The sequence below is a fragment of the Eschrichtius robustus genome, chromosome 15 (genome assembly GCF_028021215.1).
Source record: "Eschrichtius robustus isolate mEscRob2 chromosome 15, mEscRob2.pri, whole genome shotgun sequence".
NCBI classification, from domain to species: Eukaryota; Metazoa; Chordata; class Mammalia; order Artiodactyla; family Eschrichtiidae; genus Eschrichtius; species Eschrichtius robustus.
In genome coordinates this window covers 19,754,474-19,780,531 of record NC_090838.1, presented here as the reverse complement: position 1 = coordinate 19,780,531, position 26,058 = coordinate 19,754,474, and the positions used below count along the sequence as shown (strand labels likewise).

At 50.5% G+C, this 26,058-nt stretch overlaps 2 protein-coding genes across 4 annotated transcripts in view; one reads left to right on the top strand and one right to left on the bottom strand.

The window, feature by feature from the left end:
- The first annotated feature begins 5,382 nt into the window (after positions 1-5,382).
- POMC (proopiomelanocortin) lies at positions 5,383-8,441 on the top strand. The gene is made up of 2 exons (XM_068564669.1): positions 5,383-5,514; positions 7,625-8,441. The coding sequence occupies exons 1-2, from the start codon at positions 5,383-5,385 to the stop codon at positions 8,270-8,272; spliced, it is 780 nt and encodes a 259-aa protein (XP_068420770.1). The 3' UTR covers positions 8,273-8,441.
- Positions 8,442-10,432: 1,991 nt separating this feature from the next.
- Positions 10,433-26,058, bottom strand: part of EFR3B (EFR3 homolog B) — an 86,820-nt gene continuing 71,194 nt past the window's right edge. For all 3 annotated transcript variants that reach the window (XM_068564706.1, XM_068564704.1, XM_068564705.1), the window contains exons 15-23: positions 25,478-25,639; positions 24,154-24,285; positions 22,659-22,726; positions 21,641-21,768; positions 20,794-20,885; positions 17,720-17,768; positions 16,607-16,713; positions 14,884-14,933; positions 10,433-14,451 (exon numbers count right to left, since the gene is read on the bottom strand). In XM_068564706.1, coding sequence (XP_068420807.1) covers positions 14,346-14,451; positions 14,884-14,933; positions 16,607-16,713; positions 17,720-17,768; positions 20,794-20,885; positions 21,641-21,768; positions 22,659-22,726; positions 24,154-24,285; positions 25,478-25,639 — 894 coding nt within the window. In that variant the 3' untranslated portion in view covers positions 10,433-14,345. The remainder of the gene's footprint in view (positions 14,452-14,883; positions 14,934-16,606; positions 16,714-17,719; positions 17,769-20,793; positions 20,886-21,640; positions 21,769-22,658; positions 22,727-24,153; positions 24,286-25,477; positions 25,640-26,058) is intronic.

The window sequence follows — 26,058 nt, the reverse complement described above, 5'->3', positions numbered from 1 at the left end:
GACCAAGGAGGGCTTCAGGGAAGAGGTGATGATGGATGAGCTAAATCTTAATGCAAGAGTCTAATTTTCCCAGGTGGCTGGAAGGAGAAAGGGTGTTTTAGTTGAGGGAATAGCATGGACAAAGAGATGGGGTTTTGAGAAAATAGTGTTTATGGGAATGGGCACGTTGTGGATTGCTGAAGTGCCAGGACACAAAATGGAGAGGTTGGAGATGACCCTGGAAAGAGGCCAAGCCCAGGTAGTAAAGTACCTTATTTACTGTTAAGGAGCGTGAATCTCTCCTGTGGCCCAAAAGAAAAGGATTGCTGAATATAAAGCCAATGTCACCAACCAGAAATTCTCAAGGGAGTCCTGGAGTCTAAAAGAGCGTCTGATTGGGAATAAAGAAAGTTCCTGCAAATGACAGATTAAACAAGCACCTTGAAGTTCAGGTTAGTCCCAACACCTGCTCACCCCTGCCGCTCCTCACAGTTTGCTTTTGCTTCTTTACTCCAGGTTAAGGTAGAGACTCTTCCGTTGCAGGTTTGAGTCCTGTCCTCTCCTCCCTGGCCTGACATGTGAGACTAGCACAAAGCCAGACCTCTAAGACCAGGTTTGGAGAAGACTGAGAATCCCCAGACCACTCTGTCAGCTCATTGGCACAGGGAAAGTACTTCAGCCGCTCTCCACAGAGGACTCCCTCCTCCCTCCATTAGTAGGCTAAGGTTAACAGCACTTTTTCCTTGGGGTTTAGGGCACGGGAGGGAGCCTGCCAGGAACTAGGCTTTGCGGAGGAGGCCCCAGTGGGACAGGGCAACACACCTTCACACCCCCAAGAAGGCAACCTGTCCTGGGCCTCAGGTGAGCGACTCCTGACCTTCTCTGCCCCTGGTCTCTCCAACCTGTAACACAGGGATTGTTGACTGCTTGCGACATTTTCACATCACAGTTTCCAAACGCTGGGGAAATCTGAGGCATCACAGACGTACTTCCTGGGCGGTGGTATTTACCTCCAAATGCGAAGGAGGCAGATGCCAGCCCAAGCACGTACACAGGTAACTTCACCCTCTCCTCAACGACCTCAGCGGGAGCGCTAGACCTGCCCCACACCGGGGTGCTAAGCCTCCCGCTCGTCCTAACTGGAGACCCAAAACCATCCTTAATTAAGTTCTTTCCTGACCGCTGCCAGGTGTGCCCTTCGGCAGGACAGTGTTAATTCCAGCCTCCGGGGTCAGGGATCCAGCCGCCTTTCCGGGCACGTCTGCTCTCGCGCTCAGCCCCCACCTGGAAACCCTCTCCTGCGCCCCACGGCCCCCCTTCCTATGGACGGGGGAGTTGCCTGTTACGCTGCCGCTGCCGGGAAGTTCACTCACGTCCAGCGCCCACCCAGGCGAGCCCCGCAAGTATATAAGGACCGCGGAGAGCGAGCGGGACAAGGCGGCGCGAAGGAAGAGAAAGAGGGGAAGAAAAGTGACCGAGAGGCCGCCCAGCATCCTCGCCCCGGCGCAGCGGGAGTCGCCCGAGAGCAGCCTCCCCGCGACAGGTAAGGGCGCAACGGCGCGGAACCTCGCTCTTATCCCCGGACCCCTTGCCCCTGGGGCCTCGGGATGCTCTCGCCCAGCTCCGATCTCAGAGGTATCTTCGGCTTGCCGCGGTCCTGAGTTCTTCGAAAACTTTCTGTACTGGGTGCAGCGTGGGAATCCGCCGGCAGCGGGGCGGCGAAGCCCAGCCTCCGGACGGTGGGAGAGCGGCTGCGACGGCTGAAAGTGGTGCCTTCCACGAGCTGGCAGCCACGTCTCCCCCGGGGAGGGGGGCTGCTAGGGCCCCTGAGACTCCTACCGCGTTCTGGGGAGATCTCGGGAGACCCAGTCTTTCGGGTTTTCTTCTGATTTTCTGGGTAGGTGTCACTTCTTAAAAGATACCATATACTATAGAGTAAATTGATGTTGGAAATGGGGGCAGAAGAGACGAGGCTAAAAGTCACAGTAAACTCCCTGCATTCCAGACTTTTTTGGATTCAAATTTCTGAATCCTCGTTTTCCCTGTCCGCCTCAGCGCACCCGACGGGGCCGCGCTCTGATTGATACAGACATGGCCTCCTCTACGAAAAGCAGCTGGTGTTAAAAAGAGGTGGCCCGGGTGGGAACTGTCCACGGTCCTGAACCACCCCGTCTCTTCCCTCAATAGGACCTCAGAATGGACCTTCTGTCCCGCAGACCCTAGATTGCAGGGCAGAAGCGGCCGTAGGAGCCGATGGCAGCTCAGGCAAGACGGAGGCTCAGGCAAGGTGGGTTCCCAGTGAGGGAGAGAGAGTCTGCAGGGCATTTGGATTCCCCAAATTCTTCCTGTATAAATGGGGAGGTGGTGGTTCCCACAGAATGGCTGGAAGGAGCCAAGGAAAGTAAAAGTGTGCATTTGTTCTGTCCATTGTTGAGATATGTACAGACTATGGCTTATGTAATGACTTAATGTTCCTTGACATTCTGTTTTAGGACTTGATACGTGTGTATCACGGTGCAAGGACAAAGCTCTGCGCCTCTGTTCCTCTAAACTTTACAGAGGGCATGGCCAGTGTGCAATTTTATAGTAACAAACAAAATGTTTTGGGTGGTGCAGGAGGGAGGGACTGGGAGTTTGGGGTTAGCAGATGTAAACTATTATATACAGGACGGCTAAACAACAAGGTCCTACTGTATAGCACAGGGAACGATGTTCAGTATCCTGTGATAAACCATGATGCAAAAGAATACTTTAAAAATAAAATAAAATTTAAAAAAGCAAAAAATGTTTTGTTTAGCTCAGAGAATTCACCTACACAAATGAATTTCTAATAAGTGTAGTTCTATTATAAAGTTAATGTCAAGATTAGCAAATTCCAAATTTCTACTTATTTTTCCAAGCTTTCAATTATTGGACACTCCCTACTTACAAAAAGCACATTTGACATCTCCCTATTACTTTATTGCTTTAAAAAATAACATAATAGGGCTTCCTTGGTGGCGCAGTGGTTAAGAATCCTCCTGCCAATGCAGGGGACACGGGTTCAAGCCCTGGTCTGGGAAGATCCCACATGCCGTGGAGCAACTAAGCCCGTGAGCCACAACTACTGAGCCTGCGCTCTAGAGCCCATGAGCCACAACTACTGAGCCCATGTGCCACAACTACTGAAGCCCACACGCCTAGAGCCTGTGCTCCGCAACAAGAGAAGCCACTGCAATGAGAAGCCTGCGCACCGCAACCAAGAGTAGCCCCCACTCGCCACAACTAGAGAAAGCCTGCGCACAGCAACAGACACAATGCAGCCAAAATAAAAATAAATAAAATAAATAAATTTATAAAAAAAAAAAATAACATAATGTAATATTTGTTTTTTGTTGAAAAATAGAAAATATACAGAAGCAGAAAGAAGACAAGTTGCTTTCAGGGAGTTATCTAACTTTTTAGCAGGAGATTGCAGCTCTGAGAGGGTGGGGAGTGAGAATGTCACCATGTTGTACAACATAGCCAATGGAGCAGGAGAGGAAATGCTCTCTGAGGCTTTTCAGGAAGGTGTGAAATCATGAGGTAAGTTTTTAGAAAATGAAATCATTCCAGAATGGCCAACTTTGAGAAGAACTGAAATATAGTTGAGGGGACTGTCAGACCTGTATGATTTTACTTCCTTCTTTACCAATATGTTATTTTACAGTTGCCCATAGTGATATAAAACTGCCATTTTTCTGCTTCTCTTGTAAACCTGGGCATTTTTTTCTGACCAAAATGCGTTGTGTGGTCTCAGAGCTTTAACATAAATTGCCTTGTCCACCAAATTCAGGCTTTGTACTTGAACTGGAGCACCAAAAGTCTACAACAGGAGCAGCCTGTCCCCGGTCACAACTGGACACCAAGGTTGACCAATGTTCTCCCAGTTGCCCTGAGAGGCTGATAGGCTAGGTCATTGGCTGCCAGCACCACCTAATGGTTGCTCTGAAAACACTCAGGCTGTGCTTGGCAACCATTCAGAAGGGAGCCCTTTTGGCTCAGCTTTTGGGGGAAGGAGTGGGGTGGGACAGAGAGAAGGAAGTGGCTTCCTGAAGTAGACAATGAGAGCCAGGGGGAACTTTCACTTCCAGAGCCTTCCCTATAAAAAAGATTTGGCCCATGCCTCCACAAACAGGAGATTTCTTTAGGCAGATATTTTTAAATTAGGAGAGACAATTAGTCATCCACACCTTAATGTGAGTTACTTTTCTTATCTAATTAGGTTTCTTCCTAACAGCTGGTTGAAAAGATCTTCTGAAATCTAAAATGATTGTGGAGTTGTTGGTGAGATGATGACAGAACTCAGGGTCATTTCAGAGGGCTGACCTTCATGACAGGGGACAGGGCAGTGTGAAAGCTAGAAAGCTCGGGAAAGAGTCGGATACATGGGGCAAAAGGCAGCCTTAATTCTTCCCTTTACTGCATCCTGACCCCTTGAACTCAGCATCTGACCAGAGGTACTTCCTGACTTCTCTAAGAGTCTTTGGTAGGTGTTCACAATGGGAGGTAATTCCCTTCTGCCCTGTGTGACCATCTCCTTCCCTTCCACACCTACAGCATCTTCAAGTCCAGCTATTTCAGACTACATTTGAGAGACTCATAGAACAAGAGGAGGTCTGACGTGTAATGTGTTCAGGAGATGAGCCAGTTTTAAAAGAATGGGGGTCTGATTTAAACATAAATCTCTCCAAAGTTACAGGGGTCTGGGAAATAGTGATCCCCTGAGTGATTTGTGTACAGGACATCAAATTGGGTTGGCTGAGGTTTTGGCTCAACTGGACAGAGGTTTTATTTGCCTTTATTTAAACCTACTATTCATAGGAAACAGGGTTTCTGAGGAATGATAGAATCCTGGTGGAGAGGAGTAGACCGTCTCAAGCAGGAGTTTCAGAGTGCTTTGCCTTTCCCAAGTTACTCCTTGGATCTGGAGTGTTAGAACTATAGTTTCCTGAAGATGGTAAAATAGAAAAGCTCTGTGCTGGATCAGGAGAACTTAGTCTTACCTTGTCATGAACATCTAAGTCATTGTCTCTCTCTGGGCCTTAGTTTCCTCATCTCTCAAATAAGGGGTCAGACAATGACCCCTAACATACTTTCCAGCTCTAACATCCTTTGGGGTCTGATTTTTAATAGGAGATAAAGGAGAAATTGTACATAGTTTACCCAGGTCCCACTGCCCTCCTCTCTATTCCAACTCACAGGACCACCCTGCACACCAACCTGCTCCTTAAGCTTGTCCTCAAAAAGCCTTGAGCTCCACAAATGAGTGTATTGTTAATGTTGGCTCACGGTCCTTTCTGATGAGTGGCCAACATTGTTCTGCTCCTTGCAGGGGTCCCATTAATCTTGTTTGCCTCTGCAGAGCCTCAGCCTGCCTGGAAGATGCCGAGATTGTGCAGCACTTGTTCGGGCGTCCTGCTGCTGGCCTTGCTGCTTCAGGCCTCCGTGGAAGTGCGTGGTTGGTGCCTGGAGGGCAGCCAGTGTCAGGACCTCACCACGGAAAGTAACCTGCTGGTATGTGGGCTGTGGCCGCCATCTTGGTTTGGGTATCAGATGGGACTGGGGCTGGGACAGCACAAAGAAAGGGGTATGGGGAAGGGGAAATTCATTCCCAGAGATACGGGTAAGTCATCCAAGGGCAGGAATAGACCTCTAGAGTGAAGTCAGAATTGGGCCAAGGAAGGGAGGAAGCAGCTTCAGGGAGATGGGTCTGGTCCCCAAGTTCTGCTTGATTATCTTTACTTCCTGTCCTGTCTTCTTGTATAGAGACCCACTCCATTTAAGCTATTTAGAGACAGTGCCATTAAAGCAAACAATACTAACAATGATGATAACAATAATTGCTCCCTCAACTGATCCTATACTTTCAATCTTTTAGCCCCCAAATTATTCCTTTTTAAATAACCTCACGTCACTTGCCATTTCCGTTCCACTTTTCTTCCCTTTCTATCTACTACCAGTTACAAAGCCAGAAAGGTAGTACTATAAACCATCTCTAGAGGGAGAAGGAAAAACCCAGTGCCATTTCCCTCTAACTGGTGCCAAATGTCTCATGCTTCTCATGGAGAACTGACCTTCAGCAGTCTTTCCAGAAGCATATAAAGGCCCTTTTTGCCAGGCTGGAACTCCCTCTAGGTCACCACAGTGTGTGTGTGTATGTGTGTGTGTGTGTGTGTGTGTGTGTGTGTGTGTGCGCGCGTATTTGTATTGGGAGGCATACATGAGAAACAATACCAAGTCAAGGCAAAAGACACACTGCTGGTGTCTGTGACTGAGTTCCATCCTTCTGCCTGTACCTGCCTGGTGAGGGTGCAATGCATATCACTACATTCTGTGTATTTTGTCAGTAGAGAAGCTGAGTTTAGGTGAGGAGAGAGACTTTCTCAAAAACAGAGCAGGTTGCATGTGGAATATAAAATAGAAATAAAGAGCCTAGGGAATCCTGTGAGCTCTAGTTCAGAGAGACCCAAGAGACTCTTGATCGGAGACACCCATTGCACAGCCTCTTCCGTTGAGAGCTCACCAGGGAAGGAGCACTGGCCGTGGTCAGAGCCCATGGGCTCCAGTCCCAGCTCTGTCACCAATGGGCTGTGGAACCTTGCCAAGTTCCCTTCTCCTCTCTGAGAAATTGGGTGTCATTATGTGTCCAGGGGAGAGGAGTATGAGATAATTTTTGTTTTCCACTGTTAATATTCTGCAGTGTTATAATTCTAAATCCCTGGAGTATGAAATCCCCAACTCAACAGAGTGGGTGGGATCATTCTGTTCCCTCCTTTGTTGTCCCCAGTAACTGAAAACTCAAGGCTGCCGCCCCAAGGTCATTTTCCTAAGCAAATGTGTGCCACAGTTGTCTAGTTACAGGGAGAGGAGATACAGGCTCCATGACCCCTGCAATGGAAATAATCCTGACTTTCTACCCTTCCCTCCAGTCAGAAGGTGACAGGGAAGTGAGACACCTCCTCCCAAAGCTCACTGATTGAGGAAAGTACAGGATCAGCTCAGAAGACTTGAAAGAAAGTGCCAGATGGGTGTGGGAAAGTTTGGAGGGAGATGGCTGGGGGAGGGTATGAGGTAGGTTTGCAGACCACTGGGGTAAGGTGAGGCATTATGGAAAATACAGGCCCTAGAAGCCTGGACTTCTTTTCCCACGTTGGGAGATTCTCTCCCAAATTTCAACCCGATGCCCTTCCGAGACCGAACTGAACCATGTTTATTTATTCAGGATTCATTAAGTGCCAACTACTACCCACCTGCCATTTACTGATGAATTCGTATATATCTGGCTTATAAGGTTTAAGACGTTGACCTGCCCACAAAGCTACGGGACAAGTAAACCACCGAGTGGGACAGGGATTTTGTCGTAGCTGCCAGGCAGGGGTACCAGGGGTCCAGGGGACAAACGAGGCGCTGCCCGAGCTGAGTCTCAGATGTCCGTGGGTGCCCAGAGGCGGGGGTGGGCAGACGTCCTCGGCAAGGAACCCACAGCGCACTGGCGCCGCTGGTGCGGCGCGCACGTGCGGAGGGAGCAGAGGCGCAGGGGCAGCTTGTGGGTGGTGAGAGCACCGCGGCGGGGGATGGGGGCCGCGGGGCGCGGGGGCCTGACGCGCTCGCCGCTCTCCAGCAGGCGTGCATCCGGGCCTGCAAGCCAGACCTCTCGGCCGAGACGCCCGTGTTCCCCGGCAACGGCGACGAGCAGCCTCTGACCGAGAACCCCCGGAAGTACGTCATGAGCCACTTCCGCTGGGATCGCTTTGGCCGCCGGAACGGCGGCGGCAGCAGCGGCGGCGGCGCGGCCCAGAAGCGCGAGGAGGAGGAGGGGGCGGGGGGCGAAGGCCCGGGGCCCCGCGGCGATGGCGCGGAGCCGGGGCCGCGCGAGGACAAGCGCTCCTACTCCATGGAGCACTTCCGCTGGGGCAAGCCGGTGGGCAAGAAGCGGCGCCCCGTGAAGGTGTACCCCAACGGCGCCGAGGACGAGTCGGCCGAGGCCTTCCCCCTTGAGTTCAAAAGGGAGCTGGCCGGGGAGCGGCCCGAGCCGGCGCGCGGCCCCGAGGCCGCGGCCGCCCGGGCCGAGCTGGAGTATGGCCTGGTGGCGGAGGCCGAGGCGGCCGAGAAGAAGGACGAGGGGCCGTATAAGATGGAGCACTTCCGCTGGGGCAGCCCGCCCAAGGACAAGCGCTACGGCGGCTTCATGACCTCCGAGAAGAGCCAGACGCCCCTGGTCACGCTGTTCAAAAACGCCATCATCAAGAACGCCCACAAGACGGGCCAGTGAGGGCGCAGTGGGCAGGGCTTCTCCCCCTGGGAAGTCGACCCCGAAGCCCCGGCTCCTGCCCTCCTGTCGCCTCGCGGCCTGGGCGAGGACTCGCCCAGGCGGTGATGGCGCCAGGTATTCCACCTTTTAAAGCTGTCTGTAGTTAGGAAATAAAACCTTTCAAGTTTCACATCCGACTCTGACTTTGAATATTGACTGGGCGAATAAAATAAAAATGCATATCCATCAAATAAAGAGCAGCACATATTGAAGGAGCGATAGTGGTTTCCATGTGACCAAGTGGTAGTATGTTTCATAGGATACAGTGGGAATGAAAAGAAAATGTACTTCCCTCCCCACCCGTGACAAATGGGTCTTCAAGGGGTCAAATAGTTTGGGTAATGGCTCAGTATGGCTACATTTCCCACTCTCCATTGGATGGGGAAGGACTGCTCAGCTGGCTGATGTGTCAAGAGGCAGGATTCCTCCAAGTGACCCTGCTTCCCATCCAACTCCATGAGCCAGCGGGAAGCTGATGAAGCCCAGCCAAAACTGGGAGGACTCTTCTGGGCTCAGGTGGCAAGCTGTGGTAATGCCTCCGTGAATCTAGCCATCTGGGACCTTGGGCAAGTTTCTGAACTTCTCCAAGATTTAGTTCTCTCATCTACCCCTTTCTTGCTTACTACTGTGAGGGTTATTGTGAGGGTTAATGAGAAAATGGATGGGATCATCTTATCACTGAGAGGCTAAATGTGAGAGCTGAGGGTTGTTATCAGTTCAGATTTGACTGCCTTATCAGACTACTCTCAGATATTCTCAAACACAGGGTCTCACCCACATGGACACACACCCATGGAGACACATCTGTATAAATACAACACAAAATGCACAGATGCTTCTTCCAGTCGCTAAGGTTCAAGCCTTGAGGTGTGACTATCTTTTCCCCCTTGTCATGCCCAAGCTCTCTCCTCATGTTGTCCAGCTGCAGCCTTCTCTTCATTCTCAGCGCTCGCGGCTCAGGCCTTGACTATCCTAACAGCTTCCTAACCAACTGGTGTCCTTGTCTCCAGTTGCCTTCTTCCCCAATCCATCGTACACGTTCTTCATATTAATGTATACAAAATCTTGCTTTCTCCATATTCCCTAGCTCAGGACACAAAACAATCGCCCCACCCCCACTCTTCCATCAATTCCAAACTACTGGGCATGGCACACACAAGGGCCCTTGTCCATCAGTTTCACTCTCCTTACCAAACCCCACTTCCCTGGTCTTCTCACTCTTCTCCCATCCTCCTCCATCCTCTGCCTGGAATTCCCCACCTTCCCCCTCCATTTTGAATGTTACCGTTTTTTCAACATGAGCCCAGGCTGAAGTCCCCTTCCACTGGGAAAGTTGGGATCTCTTGCAGCTGAGCCTGCACATTTTCAGGGTTTCTGCAGTCAGCCCCTTTGCACCGGGGGGGCATGCAGACCAGCTCAGATGGCAAGTTTCTTGCTGCACATATGTCTTGTGCTTTTCTCTCAGGGAAACTAAGCTCCACGAGGGCAGAGGCTAGGGGTTGTGCTGCTTTTGTATGTCCCCATGATGTTTTCACAATGTTGGGGCCCCTGGTTTGCAGTCACACACATTTACAGTTCACAAGAGACTCACAGACACTGATACACAGAGATGCACATCTCCACATCAATTGCATCAGACATACCAGGGGATGATGCAGGTCAAAGCCGGCTGGGGAACATTTCTGTATGGCACTTCCATATTTACTCCCATATTTTGATGATCTTAGAAGTTCACAATTAAAGAAAACTGGAATGCACCTGGAAAGTCCTGATGGAATCAGAAAGCCAGACTTTTAAGATAAAGTCTCCCTCAGTGAGGGTTATATGAAATGGGGCTAGATTCTAGTCGCTGTAATGAAGAAATGGCCCAGGCCTTCCCATCTGAGGATGTTCCTTTGCTGGGAATCCTGGGCCTCGTGTTTACATCTTGGTAGCATCCTTTCCCTTACCCTCCTTCCTTTCGAGGCAAGTAAAGAATGATAGGCGGGGGTGGCTAAATGTCAGCGATTAATACTGGTGGCATTTTCAGATCCTGTTTGCATCTCAAAAAACCATTTACTTTAAAGAAATCAAATAGACAACTGTGTGGTGACAACATTAACATTTATTTGAAAAGGGCATCATGAAGGCTCATTGGGAAATCACGACTAATAGTCCTAAAGAATAATCTTGCTAAGAGTCCTTCCTCCTACATTCCAGCCCCGCCCCCCACATCCTCCTTCCCCTTCCTTAAACTAATTTGATTCAATGAGTTCAAAATACAGAAAACCGCCACAGGCACTAATTCTGCACTCACATATAAATACGTCAGCTATTATATACATACACTGTCAACTACGAACTACACTATACACACATGCACGCGCACGGGCACACACACACTCAGCCAGGTCATGAACGTCTAAGTGGACACAGACATGTTACAATGTATGTGTAATGCTGCAGCATTTGTGGATTTACAGCTCTGCGCTCCACAGGCCAGAATCAACAGCCATGGAGGAAGAGCTCGAAAGGGGAAAGTGATGGGCTGGGGTCCCAAGGGCCCCTGAAGGAGAAAAGACCTGGTCAACCTCGTTGGTGCTAAAGGAGAGCACAGAAAACAGGCCGCAGAGCCCCCTCCCACAGGCCTGTGTCCCCTCCCCACTTCCCCAGCTGGCAGGCCCCACCAAGACCATCCTTCTGCAGGCTTCAGTCCTAGGCCGGATTTGGGATACAGGGTATTTTAACTAGAAGATTTCTAGGGTTAGTGAGATGAAGAGGTAACACACTGCCCTAAGCCTTCTCCCCAGACATAAGGAAGCTGCCTTGTTTCAGCACAACTGCCTGCCAGGGTCTGTGGGTCTGGAGAAGTGGGCGTGGCCTGCTCAGAGGTGCCCACTTCCCTGTCTACCATCAAACTTAATATTCAGCCTAACAGCTCAGGTCTAGTCTTTTCCCACAGGCCCCAGCTGGCCAGCTGCCATGTCATGGTCATGAAGAGGAACTGGGAGAAATAGCCTCACTGCTCAGTGATACGCTCTGTACCCAGGCGAGAAGCCCCAGGGACAATGGAATAGCAACTGGAAGGTGTCATGACCCAAGGGCCCCTAGTGAAGCCAGGAGGTCTGGACTTTGAGGAGTCTAAACAAATGCAAGGCTCTTCTGATTCTTAGGCCAGCTGAAACGTATCCTCTGGGACTGAGAACACCCAGGGCAAAGGGCAGTGCATCTGGGACCCCTGCACTCCAAGCACTTCAGATGGTCCCAGCCCCACCTTTTCACTGCTCATCCATCTATTCTTACGCTTGAGGCGGAGGGCTGGACAGAGGAGAATGTCTGAGGACTTTTCTCCTTCTTCTTCTGACTCACTCAGGCTACTTCTCTGGGGAGGAGATGTTTAGAAGTCAAGAAATCACTTATTTCTACTTTTCAAAAAGAGGAAAATGGGAACAGGCACAGGCCATGGGGGACCCCTTTGCAAGGAAAACCGGAAGGAGCCTCCAGGGTCACACTGGGGCTCTCCTCTCATCTGCTTCTTATGCCTTTATGTGACTCAACCAAGTTCACTGAAATTCCAAATACATCCATGCTACTGGGTTCTGTCAGCAGAGAGCTAACCGACCCTACCCCTTGCACACGAGGAAGAGTCTTCAGCAGTTTTGGGGAGCGACTGCTTTGGGTGGCCTTGCTGACTGAAATTCACAACAGAGGAGGGCAGCAAAAAGGGCTGGTCGCTTGACACGGTGCCGCCAGATGCCAGTGGCCTTGGAAGGCAGGAAGAGTAATGCTAGGCTGAAGGCTGGGGTACCCACCAAACTGCTTGGCTTCTCTCCCAGGGCTCGGGAGGGCAGTGGTGGGGTGAAGGAGGCTGCTTAATTTACCATGTAATGGTTCCAGTTAATGTTCATCATAAACTTTCTGATTCTGAGGCATCTTTGGCCAGAATCCATATTCTACTCCATGTCAGCAGGCAAGTTAATATTCTACTGAGTGTAAGTTTAAATTGAAACCGAGAAGGAGGGCACTCAAAATGTGGCCAGGTCTCCAAAGGAAGCACATCGTTGCTATGTAGCGGTGACACAAAGAAAAAGCTGCTTCAGACAGAGGAAACAGCAATGAAGTATATGAAGAATGGGAATCCTGCACCTTGTTTCTTCCATCTATTCCCAGGGTGGGGATGAGGGAGAGACAGCTGATGGACATGTAGGTCTCTGGTTCTAGTGCTGGTTCTAGAAAGAGGCTCCAGGGAATGACTCCCAAGTCCCAGAACCAGGGCCCCAGGGCAGTGCTCGGGGTGCAGATGCCATGGGGGTGGACCCTACAGTCAGAGAAGCACTAGAGAGAAACAGGGCTTTGCGTCAAAGCTGAGCAGGGAAGAAAGATGGGAAGATCCAGTGAGGAAAAGACATGTTTGTGGCTCAAGATTTAGATTTTCTCTGAAGCTTCTTCCAAAGGTCATTTGTCTTCAAGTTTGTTTCTAGTTATTTTAAATTTGGTTTCTTAATAAAGAGATATTAAAGTAAAGAGAAATCTCGGTTCATGCCTGTAAAGTTGGGTTAAGCATTAGCCAAAAGCCACAGAGCAGAGCCAAAGGCTGTGGTGGAGGGGCAGGAGCGGGCCCCCTCGGCCCTGTAGTCATGTAGACCCTCTGGAAGCCGCAGGCCCACAGCACAGAGGCAGCAACCAAGGGGGGAAACTACAGGAACGAGGGTCAGGCAGCCCCCATACCCAACAAGGTTATTGCAGACGCAATAGGAAAGTTACATTTGTGAAGATTCTCCTAATTTGGACAAATACACCTATCAGCCCTGATAATCAGGCTCTCACAGTGTATCTGTGCAGGGCCACGCACAGAGGTGTGACCCGAGGGTGTCCCGAGAAGACTGCCCTCCCCTTAGCAGAATCAGCCCGCTTCCGACCCCACCCCACGCTGCCTAAAATCGTACCCTCAAAAGGGGTTCCTTTGGGTCAAGAAATCTACTCACCCTCCCTCTTTTCAAGAGCAAATTCTCCAGGAAGGAATCATTTGACCATTCTCACCTTCCTGTGAGTCATATCAGCTCAGAAAATTTATGGGAAGTTAGACTGGAAAAGGAGAAGGAAAGGGCTATTCTTGGCCAGAGGGAGCTGCCTTAGGAAGAGGCCCAGGTGAGGTTCTGCCAGAGGCAGCTCACACGGGGAGCCGCAGGAAGAAGAGCATCAAAGAGGGAGAACTCAACTCAGAAATACATCCCTCTGGACAAAGGAGGGGAGGTACTACAGAGGGACGCAGACTTGCCCACTTCTGCCCGCTGCTCCTCTACAGGAGGCCGGCCCGTGCTTCTGCTCGCTGGCCCAGCCGGCCAGCCTGGGGACGCGGGCTCCCCCTATCAGCGGCCTGCTGCCCCCCATGGTGTCTCTACCCCAGCTTCTGTTACACAAGCTCAGTATTAGTTAACAATAGAAACAATTCACGAAGAGGCAACTGGCAGGGTGAGCAGGGAGTGGAAAAGACACCAGAGACTTGAAGGCCTTTGGACCCTCAAATGGGGAAGGAGGAGGGGACACTCTGGAGGAGATCAGTGCCCCATCTTCCAGCTCTCACAGGCCACTGCTTTACAGGAGCTGGCCTTGCTTCCTCCTGATTGCAGTCTACGGCTTCCTTTGACCAACTGTGTCTCTCTCTAGTTCCCTCCTGGGGGTATGGCAGCTGCGCACCCACCCCCGTGAAAGCCTTTCACTTACTACACTAAGCAGGAGTTTCCTGGGACCTCAGCCTCTCTCTGGAGACCCCCAGTGACTCTTGGCCCCAGGATGACACAGAGGAGGAGACAAAGGGCATAGGTAGGATGCTTATTGGCCCCAGAGGGGCACGTGGCCGGATCTCCCTCAGGGAAGACAAAGAGGAAGCAGGGAGGCCAAGAGGGGGCCAAGGGGGCCCAGGGCTCCACCTTGCTTAGCTGTCCAAGGTGTTTTTTCTTTGAGATCCCAGTTAGATTTCCATGTCGTAGGGGTGGGCGTGAAGGCGAGCCCCTCCCTCAGACCCCACCCCTCCGAGAAGCTTGTGTCTTGGAATTCAGTATACGCACAGATCGGGAAACTTCATCTCATAGACGGGGATGGAGTGGTTCTGAGGCTGGCCATAGGCTGCGGTGATGGTTCCTGATGGGCTTGGGGGGGGCCTGGGACAGAAACACATGGAGGAGAAAGGCATGAGGAGGGGGTTCTGGGGTCCCACCCCGTGCAACAGAGCAGCTGACTGAGGTTTCTCTTTGAATAGGGACCAGAGATTTTGTCACTCTGTGGTTCCCAGGTTTCAAGCTGTTCTAGAATCTTCAGCTTGAAGTCAAGCTTTACTGCAGGCTCTACAACGACTCTGTTGCTCTAGAAAGTACCAGCTTGTGACACTAGGACCCCCGGCTCTTTTCCAGGGTTCACTGAGCTGTCTCTTTCTCCCTTCAGTCTCTGTTTCCTTACCTGGGGAGAGTTGGTGGCCGACTCCAGCCCTGGAGACAGAGGCTGGGGGCAGGGAGGTGCGAGAGGAGGACTTGGGGGGAGGAGTACCTACACTGGGCCACAGAAGTGTGGATCCCCTGCCCAGGGCTGCCACTTACCGGATGGTGATTTCAAAGATCTGATTGAGTTTGCTCTGCAGCAGTGATGCCTAGACACAAAGAGAGGGAAAGTGAGCCGGGGGCTGACTCCCAAGCGCCCCTGCCCAGCATGCACTGAAAGTGCTGGGCAGTTGCGGCCTCAGGAAAGAAACCGGTGTGAGCTCGTTTCCAGCACTTATCTGTGGACCCTGGCTGTCGGTTCAAATCAGAAAGAGCCGCCCAGCAAAGGCCTGCTGGGGACAGCACAGAGGCCAGGAACCCCAGGAAGGACTTCAGCAAAAGTTCTGGAAGAGCCCTTAGCTCCTCCAAGTGGGGCAATAGGGCCTGCTGGGCAGAGTCAGGAGGCTCAGAGCTGGTTCCAGCTCTTTCCTTAACTCTCTTTCCTTAACTCCCAAGGAGCAGTTGTGCAAAGTTGGTGCATTAGGGAAGATGTTCTCTCTGGTCCCTTCCGGCTCCACCTAAGTCCACGTACACAGAGAGTGAGACTGTGCTCGACTCTGAGCTCACGAAATGAGCAGCATCTACCTCTCAGGATGGGACAAGAGGTTAGCATAATACAGGCCCAGAAAAATCTATATTATACTTACATGTGTTTTTTGTTTTTTTTTTAAACAATCACTTTTGTTATTTATTTATTTATTTATGGCTGCGCTGGGTCATCGTTTCTGCGCGAGGGCTCTCTCCAGTTGCGGCAAGTGGGGGCCACTCTTCATCGCGGTGCGCGGGCCTCTCACCATCGCGGCCCCTCCCGTTGCGGGGCACAGGCTCCAGACGCGCAGGCTCAGCAGCTGTGGCTCACGGGCCTAGCTGCTCCGCGGCATGTGGGATCTTCCCAGACCAGGGCTCGAACCCGTGTCCCCTGCATTAGCAGGCAGACTCCCAGCCACTGCGCCACCAGGGAAGCCCTTTACATGTGTTTTTATATATAATTTATATATTTGTATATATTACTATATATAATTATTATAATATATGAGAAGTTTATGTATATATGTTTGAAATATATACAATAGAAAATTACATGTGTTTTTATTGAGAGGAAAAAGTACAATAAAGTAGAAGTTATTTGTAGACTTTGGATGTTTACAATTATGTTTCATTGTTACGAAGATGGACACTGGGACTAACAAATCCTGGAATACCGTTTTCAAGAAATGTTTGTGCTCTTCCCTTAGCCATCTACTCGTCTTTCTACTCATCTGGCGCCCTCTCATTCAGATTTCTTTTCCAAGGCCAGGCCGTTCCATTCTACCTGCTGGAGTCTCCCAGTTGGAAGCGGGCCCTGTAGCAAACGCTGGCCATCTTTCCTGTGCCATGGCCCCTTCTCCCATCACTCCATAACATGACAATCCTAATGGCAACAAACTCGCAGAGTTGTCATGAGAAGGAGATAAGCTGATAAATGTAAGATGCTCTGGTGAACAGCACGTGCTATTTACGTTCTTGCTCTGATGATTATAATTATTATAATCTGTCTATTTGGTACAGGAGATCCTGAGGTCAGGATTTCTCCCTTATATGAAAACTGTGACCTCTGGAGGGGTGTATGACTAATAGCCTTTAGGTTCAGGGGGGAACAATGTAGTGCCAAGGCACTGCTGGGATCTAAACCCTAAGTTCTGGATGACAACAGTACCAGGATCTCCTAGAAACTCAGTCCTGCCCTGGACCCACATCCAGTGTCCGTTTGGTCCCGGGAGGGGCACCGTTACGTCTCACTTACCCGGGCCCCGCAATGCGCTGCAATCTCCTCAAAGGGAGCCTTCTGGAACTTCTCCACCACCTGTCGCCGCCGTTCACGCTCCTGCTCCTCGACGGCCACACTGTCCACTGCGGCACAGAGAGCCGGGTCAGCCCTCAGGTCCTAGCCCAGTGATGCAGTCTGAGATTGCCCCCCAGCTGTCCACTCTGCTGACGAGGGGCAGGGTGGCGTGGAGGGTGCGATGCCATCACTTGGCCCTGAGAGGGCTAGACCCTTTTCTGATTCTGCCCCCTTCCTTGCCTACGAGTTTGAAAACTAGTTGAGTGGACGCTTAAGTGGGGCTAAAGCCCCATGTAGTTGCATTGACACTGGGACTCTTAGACGAAAGTTCCTGGAACAGGAAGTACTCTGGGGGGAATATGAAAAGGGACATCAACAGTGGAAAAGCCACAAAAGACAACGAAGAATCCCTATGGCAGAGCAGTCTGAGGCCATTTAGTTTAAGGCTTCTGCATATTCCTCTTGGTAGCCGAAGTGAAAAAAAAAAAAAAAGGAAGGGTATGAAATATGTTCATCATGCCCAGTTTAAGAAGGCAGAGCAGTGGGAACATTTAGAAAGTGTACCATGAATGACAACAAAAATAAAGATTTGTTATCAGTTATCGGAAAAATTCTCTAATTCGGGATACTTCATTGCCCAATAATCTAGACGAGGTAATGCTGCATTTTAAAATCTATTGCCATTATTAAATAAATATTAATAGGATTTGTTCTTAATGGCTTTCATTGGTCAACTTTTTCTTTTGTATCACACTCCACCAAAAAATTGTCAAGGTATTTATACAAATTAAAATTGTTTTTTACTTGTCTGATTGGCTGTAACCCTCAACTGACCACTTTTAATGGCAGCGGTCAGTAGAAAAAGGGTTCCTGGCATAGGACATGGACCCCCGTTAAGAGAGGGGGACTTCTGATTGCAGCTTCAGTAGTTGTGAAGAGTTTAGAGGAAGCCACCAGCCTCTCCCCTCACACCTGTGTGAATCACACTTGGGAGGGCAGCAAACAGCTGCGCACACCCACACACCTCTCCAGAACCCAGCCCTGCGATCCCCTCCCTGGGGGGCTCCCACTTACCAATGGCCTTCTTCAGCGTCTCATAGGTGATCTCCTCGGCAGGCACGCGCTGAGGGAGAGGGAACAGAAGTGCTCAGAAAGGGGGAGGCGGGGGGAGGCAGCCTTGGCTTCCTCAGTTACCCGGCAGCCACTTCACTTCTCAGAAGAATGTTCTGATGGGAGAAACTCCCTCAGGACACCCACATTCTCACTAGGGTCTCTGGAAGCTGCCTGAGCAGGCACAGCGCCTCCAACTGAAGGAGAGCAGGGAGAGAGAGAGGTGGGGAGGCTAGAGCCTCATCAGTCACAAGTCTCGCCTGAAAGAACTCACTGGCCCCTCCTCCCCTCGCCCCGCAGCAGGTCCCATTAAGCTCCCTGGGAAGAAAACACTGTAATTCAAACAAATCTTCAGAGAACGTAACAGAAAATATTCGAAACAAGAGAAGGCAGCTAGCAAATATAATCTCATATGAAAATTTCAAGAACTGACTAACATTTTTGAAGACTTCTGATATTAAATTATCCACCAAGGTGATTTGAGTTTTCAGTAAAGGTAAGGCATGCTGAGGTTGGTCCAAGGACCTGGGTCACAGGATCTCAGTGTCCTGGGAACCCATAAAAGGTGGAGGTGGAAAATAATAAAACCCAAAGAAGGGTGTTCTATGGATGTGTGGCCTTAGGTCAGATGCTGAAAATTGTGAAGGAGTTTGGACTAAATTCCAGGAATTCCCCACTAGACTGTGAGCCCCTTGAGGCAAGACCCATGATTTATTCATATCCTATTACTTAAATGTAATATTACATGAAAGAGGCAGACACAGGAGAGAATGGTTTCATTGATATAAAGCTCAAGAAGTGACATAAGTTGGGCTAGTGGCTCCCTCTGGGGAGGGGGTACAGAGGCAGGGCTCCTGGAAGACAACATTTTAGTCCTTGATCTGGGTGTGAGTGCATCAGTATATTCACTTTATTCACTCAGACAATTCACTGAGCTTGGAATTCCATAAATGCTTGTTCGAGTAGGAATGGACAGAGTTGTAGGTATGGGATAAAGTCATCCAACAGATATTAAGTGAGCACCAATTATGTGTAGGATTCTTGGCTAGTCAGTTAGTTGAAATTGCAAAATGTATTACTATAGGAATTACACGCAAGAGAGCGCTATCATTCACTCTGGAGATTCATTCACTGTGAAGGTTCATCCTCTGTAGGTCTGTCCATCCACCCATCCATCCATCCATCCATCCATCCATCCACTGTCAGCACTGACCAACATCAGATATTCACGGGTAAAGTGATAGGAAACCATGTGGTGGTGGGAGAAAAAGGAAGACAGATCACTGGGTAAAGGCAGGCAGAGAGAAGCTGATGGAGATGGACCACAGGCTGGATGTTGATGAATGGGCGATTCATGAACGTAGAGGTGGAGAGGAAGGGTGATTCCGACATGGGATTCCATACTGGCAAAGACATGGAGGTGAATGAGATAGCATGGGGGAGACTGAGAGCAGACCAGCCAGAGAGGAGGGGAGGTGAAATGAAATGGGAGGGCATCCCTGACTACAAATGGCTCTGAATGCCAGGCACTGGGTTTGGAATTTGACCAAACCAGCATTTATTGATCACCTGCTATGAGGCTGGCATTTGAGGCTACAGGGAGTCACCGTGAGATTCTGGAGGGGTGGGGGGGGGCATGGTGGGCTGGAAGTGGAAAGAAGTATAGCACAGCAGAAGGGTGGAGGCTCCCACACCCCTGCTTTAGATACCAAGCCTTCCCCGGGCTAAGCTGACTCTCTGAGGGGGAGGAACCCATGATGGTGACCGGGAGGCCACGAGGGAGCAGGCTGTGTACCCAGGTGAACATTTCTCTTCCTTCTTCTGCTTCACTTTACTTATCAATTCCTGAGGGTCTCTCAACTCTCGGGAAGGAAGAATTACAACTATTGAGGGGATGGCAGCCAACTCACGCTGTGCTCCTAACACATGAGGTTCCCATCCCTGCAGAGCTGGAAGGGCCTTGGAGGGCACCCGGCTCAACCTCATGTTGCTTCTCCAATTAGCCTGAGTCAGAGCTTCCTTCCTTCCATGGGAAGGTTCCAGACAAGCTTGGAAAAGCCCTGCGCTGGAGGTCTGCCCCAGTAACCGAGGGGCTGTTGGAATGGCTGAGGGCACAGTTAGGGGGAGGCTTGATCTTCACCCCACTGACTTCTCCTTGCTCCAGGCCCATCTGGGGAAAGGCTGGGTGTGCAGGCTGTCCTTCACAGCTACTCCAGGCCGTCCGTGCCCAGGGATCTCGCAAGTCTCCTTGTCCCACCCAGATGTGCATCCTCCCTGCTTCTTGCTAAGGTTCCCCTGCATCTCCGTCAACTCCCTTAATTGGCAGAGTTACCATTTAAAACAAGTGTACCGCATCCTGAGGCTTCAGCTCCCTCGGGACGCCTTCCTCCCTCCTCCCTGCCCCGCCCCCATTTCTTTTTCATTTTAGGGAGTAAATTTGGTATTTCCACTAAAATTCTTTATTCCCCCTTACTTGTGGGTACACCTTCTTTATTTTCTGAGGTAGAAGCAATACTGGTAGGAGATATATCACATGGTAATTTAAACAGAAATTAGATATTCACAGCCCTCAAGAGATGATGGAAAGAAGAGAGATCTTTAAGCTACATCTTTCTCTTTAAAAAAGCATTTTTCTTGACATATCTGGAAGAAACATTGTAAAAGCTATTCTTGCCCCCATCTTTCCTGTGAGGCCTTCCAATTTCCAACATGGAGCACGTCCGCCTCCATCATGAATAGGGAATGACTAACAGCAAGCCTTTCAAGACTGATTTGTATAACATGCTCATAGGAGTGTACGGGGGGCGAGGGGATTCGGTAATTTTTTCCAGATGGAAATGTCTAGGATACATATGATGAGAGTCAGTAAGAAAACAGGACTTACTTGAGAAATTTACTTTCTGTGCAACTTTAAATGTGTGGGGTGGCTAAGGGAGCCTAGATCGTGGAGTGTCTGACCACCTAGGAGGTGGGAAGAGTCCCCTCCCGGGAGGACGCTGAGCTTCACCAGGACAGTGGATCAAGGAGGACACACTCACCTCCTCCTTCTCTGGGCTGTTCCTCGATTCTACCTCCACCTGCAGGGAAATGGTTTCTCCAATGCTCTTCCTCTTGGATAAGCGATCCTCATCTGGGAAAGGAGGGTAGAGAAGCTAGAGTCCCCAGCCCCTGCAGGGCAAGCCAGGATCACGCCTCCAGCACCATCTCCCAACCCCCTTGCCTTTGCCTGGTCCACAGTCCTCGGAGGGCTCAGAGGGGGTTTATACACTGGGGCTACAGCTGGAGTTTACGGAGGGCTGCAGGCCTTCACCGCCTATCTTAGGGCGGTGAGTTTTGCTTTTTAGGGCTAAGATTTTGAAATCACTGATGAGCACAAAGAAGCTGCTTATGACCAGAAAGCATATCTCAACTTTCACAAGGGTCATCTGCTAATAGCACCAGCAGCTGTCATTTGCGTAGCATTTCCTACTACGGGCATTTGCTTCTACCCTCTGAGGCAGGTGTTGTTAATATCCCTATTTTACAGCCAAGGCAACTGAGACTCAGAGATGCCAAGGGACTCGTCTAAGATTCTTCAGGAAGTAAGCTGCAGAGAACTGGGTCTCAGACTCCACAGCCCATGTGTGCTCTTTCCGGCACAGTGGGGTCTCTCCCACGCACAGGCCAGGCTATCCCGTGGGCCAGTTACTCCCAAGGACCCTGCACTGAGGAGGAGAGGTGGGAAAATCGAGGATCTCACCATGGATTTCCACTGTGTCTTTCAGCTCTTGTGTGACATCTAAGGTGCCATGGAAGGTGACCGAAGGACTCACAAGTCCCTTCCTTTCAGGCCCTGGCCAAGAAAAGCCAGAGGCAGGCTCGGAAGCCCACGAGCAGGGCTCCTACCTGTCAGCTGAGGGATGTAGGGCAGGCAGAGCCTGTCTGCATTGTAACCACTGCCCCCCAGGACTTCACTGATCTTGCTCTGGCGGAAGAGAAACTCAATCACCACTCCATCAAGGTTTTGAGACAGCCTGGGAGACAAAGGAGGGAAGAGGCAAATGAGAACCATGGGGGACTAGGATGATTTCCTGATGACCTTCCTTTTTTAAAAGTAATGCTCAAGGGAGTTCCCCGGTGGCCTAGTGGTTAGGATTCCTGGCTTTTACTGCCGTGGCCTGGGCTCAATCCCTGGTCGGGGAACTGAGATCCCTTAAGCCACGCAGCAAGGCCGGAAAAAAAAAAGTAACACTCATTATACAAAAGTGACAGAGGAGCAAAAGGAAAAAAACCACCTACAGTCCCACTTTCCAGAGAGAACCACATTCACATTTTGTGCAGAGTCCCTCAGTCACACACATTTTTGCACACACACACACATCCCCATGGCCCCCACTGTCCTGTTCTAGGATCTATTTTATTCACCTATTATACACTGAATATTTCACATGAACTATTCTTTAAAAACATTTTGGATGGGCTACCAGTTGTCTATGGCGTGGATGGGCCATCATTTATAAAGCCATCCTCTATTGTGGGATATTTTGTTCTTTTCAGAATATGTTTCCCTTGAGTCCCTCTGATGCTGAAGTGATGTTGGCCCACACACTGCAGGCTGAGAAGGCCACTTGGATTGGTGGCACTGTCTTGTCAGGAAGGACTCCTCCAGGATTTGTTCCCATGGGCTTGGCCAAAGTTCCCAGAGGCTGCATCCCATATTGTATAGTACAACACATTGAGATGGCTCAAGGCATGAATTATGGTCAGGTGAGGGGATCAAACTTGACCCAGGACTTCTGGGTCATAGGCATAGGGTCCACTTTCTGCCCTTGAGCCCATAGAAGCCCAAGTCCCTGGCCTCAGACCGTCCACTTTCTTGCTCAGCTGCTTGGGTTGTCCTTGACCACGTCCTCAGTGTTCTCACCCGGGCCTCTCCACAAACACGTCCTCAGGGAGCATGTACGGAGCCTCTTTCTTCCTGCTCTCTATCACCTGAGGTTTGGGAGGAATCGTGAGAAAAGCTGGGTTCAGCAGGGAGAGGGAAATCCAAATAGGCCAGTGAAAGAGCTCCCGCTCCCCTGAGCACTTCCTCCCTCCCACGAAGCCCCTGGAAGAGCACCCACGGCTGGGCTTCTGAGGGAGAAACTCAGACCAACAGGGACCCCAGGGCAGCCTGTGAAGCCCAGGAGGACTGCTCAAGCTGTCTGCAGTGACACACATGCATTAAGTGTCCTCCAAAGGCAGGGGACTTAGCTCCCAAGAGAGTTCAGTTCCTTGCTCCTGTGTCCTATTCCTGTTTTCTATTTAAATGCAAAAAAGGGAGCATAGGTCTCACTGTTCCCCAAACCCAGGCGCACTGCAAAACACCCTGTGGAGAGTGACATGGTGAGTTTCCCTCAGCATCCTTTGCAAATTTTTGACAAGAAAGCTGACAGTTATTAAGATGCTGAGAAGTGGGAGGACACTTGGCGTGAAAGTATGTGCAGGAGGTGAGGAAGCCACGATGCTATTTTTACTGAAGAGGGTGTCGGGGCATTGCCTTTCCTGCCCTCCTGGATCAGCCCAAGGCTGGGAAGATCCTGCCTCATTCAGGGTGGTCTCTGGCACAGCAATACAGCACCTTCCTCCACGCCCGCAGCCAGCCCAGGCCAGCTGCGACCTGAGCTTTCTTGTTTAGTTTTATTTTGTTTTGCTAGTGTATTTTAAAGTTAATCCTACATATTGTATCATTCTACCTATACATAGTTCAGTATGTCTTAAAATGCCTTTTTGCAACAACTGAGAACATTTGATTATAGACCGGGTATAAGATAATACCAAGGCATAACCGATAATTTAATTAGGCATGTAAATAGCATAGCAATTAGGTAGAAAGGTACCCATATTTTTTTGGACACATACTGATATATGCAGAGGTGAAACGACATGATAGTCAAGGTTTGTTTGAACATATTTCAGCAAAGGAAAAGAAAAAGAAAAGGAGACGGATGAAGCAAATGTGGAAGAATCTTCATAACTGTTTAATTCGTGTGACAGCTGTGTGGACGTTCACTGCCCTACTCATATTGCTTTTGTGATATTTGAAAATTTTCATAACAGAAACTTTCCTTAAAGTAGCTTTAGTCCCAGATGACCTGAGAGATGTGGGTATGTGCGCTTCCGGGAGTGGGGCGAGCACAGAGGGGCCGGAAGTAGAGGAGGGCAGGTAGCAGGTTGGGAAGGGGTACAGGATACTGCCTGTGCCTGACCCTGCCCCGCTATGTCATGCCGTACAGGAGGAGTCACTACCGCTGGGAATTTCTCATCATTAGTTCTCATGCCTAGACTAAGCACAGGGCTCATGCAATTAAGCAAAAGTTGTTCTGGGGAAACCCCAAGTCAAGGGCCTCCTGAGCTCTCAGGGTCACGAGGACACCAACCTCATGGATGTGCTGGCAGAAGGCAGGCACTGTCGTGAGTTGGCTGATGAGGTTCAGGTAGGCGGCACCCAGCGCGTAGAGGGCACAGCGGTTGTAAACAGGCAAGTTCTCTTCATTGACCTGGGCCATGTCCTGTGGCAACACAGAGGGAACAAACTATACTGGTGCCCCACCCTCCAGCCACCCTCTACCAACCTCCTTTAGAGGTGGCCCGCTACTCAAGACAAAGCCTTTTCCAGCATTTTCCCCATAACTTCCTGGGGAACAGAAGTCGCCCTCATTAAAGCTGAAGCAAATGGTCCTTAGAACAATCCATGAGCTGGAGGCTCATAAATACTTGAGTGGAGAGGCGATGACCTCAATGCCCCACTCTGCAGTTCCAGCTATGGTGAACTTGACTGTCCAAACCCTCATGAATCCCACCTCTAGGATGTTGTTACCTTCACTACAGACCTTGGATGATTCTTGGAGGACTGGATTGGCTTGCTAAGCTGGGTTCATATGTTAAACTGACAAAGTTGTGAGAGTTACTAGGGGATCGGGACACAAAGGAATCTCAGATTCTAGAATGAAGACTATCGTAGCATCTAGGTTGGCCTTGCAGGACTTAGCACTGTCAAGCAGGTAGCTGAAGAGTCTCCACCACAGGATTCCAGGTTTGCCACCATTCAGGATATGATGCCCACCTAGCTTCAGGACCCTGCTGACCCTGGCCTTTGAGGTCTGAAGAAGCCGCCCCAATTCCCAGCATCTTGAGCAGTACACTTCCACCCAGGCAAACCGTGAAAGTCTAAAGCCCTATCTAGTGCCACACTGGCTGCCTGAGAGTCACGAGCGGGGCTTGTTGAACCTCCAGGTCCCCAAGCTTGGGGACAGAACTGGGATTACATATTTTTAATAAGTGCTTAAGGTAATTCTGAAGCACAGCCAGGTTTGGGAACCAGGTAATCTTTAGACAAACGAGTTTGTTTGGAGATCACTCCGGGCTTATGAGTACCCTCTTGGCAATCCTTGGAGTCTCATTCAGACCTTGCAAGAGACCCAGAATACTAGGGTGAAGGGATATTTTTGAAAGACCCTGTTTCCCGGGTCTCCTTTACTCTGAGGATGGGCCAAAGCCATGAATTCAGCATTCTTTGGTGGTTCCCCAAATAGGACCACGGTCTGTGGTCTTCGTGGAGGAATGGCCAACCAAGGGTACGACATTCCTGGGCTCCAGAACAGTTGTTAAGCAGTAGCTGCTTGGCGCTCTCATTAGTGCTTGGCCAAAACAGGTCCCCTCCCCCGATCCCAGGCCCTATGTCCCGCCCACACGGGGCCCCACCTGGACAGCCAGCACCAGGCGGATGAGGTCCACCACCACCTCCTCGTTGGCCAGCTCAATGCTGATGAGCGCCAGCAGCCCGTAGAGCGCCTCGTAGTGCTGCTGTACGTTCGCTTCCTCCTTACAGCTCAGGTAGATGTGTCTGTAGAGCTGCTGGGAGTGCTGGAGACGGGGACAAGGGTGGAGGCAAGGCCACGGCGGGCAGGGTGGGGGTACAGGAGGGGCAAGGAGAATGGGAAGAGCCGTCTGAAGGGGGCGGCACAGCTGTGTGTACCCCACCTCCGCCCCCAGGGACAGGATACCTTTAAAGCAGACCCCAGTGGAATCGGGCAGTGCAGGAGTATGTGCTTAGGGAAGGTGGGTCCAGTGGAACCAGCAGCAAAAGCTGCTGCCCAAATCCAGGTTTAGAACACAGTCAAGGGATGTTCCTCACTCTGGCTCGGTGATAAGTACGACCTGGGGGCTTGATCCCCTCGAGGGGTCGGCTGGTCATCCTGACTAAGCTTAGTCAAAGAGGAGGAAGTGGGTTCTAGGGGCATGGCCAGTGGCGACTTGGGGGCTGGAAGACTGGGGTCCGCAGG

What these genes read in the sequence shown, in the direction of transcription:
- POMC (XM_068564669.1), top strand. Translation starts at nt 5,383, where the DNA reads ATGCCGAGATTGTGCAGCACTTGTTCGGGCGTCCTGCTGCTGGCCTTG. An exon ending in CCACGGAAAGTAACCTGCTG is followed by an intron (nt 5,515 to 7,624) that starts GTATGTGGGCTG and finishes GCTCTCCAGCAG; the next exon opens with GCGTGCATCCGGGCCTGCAA.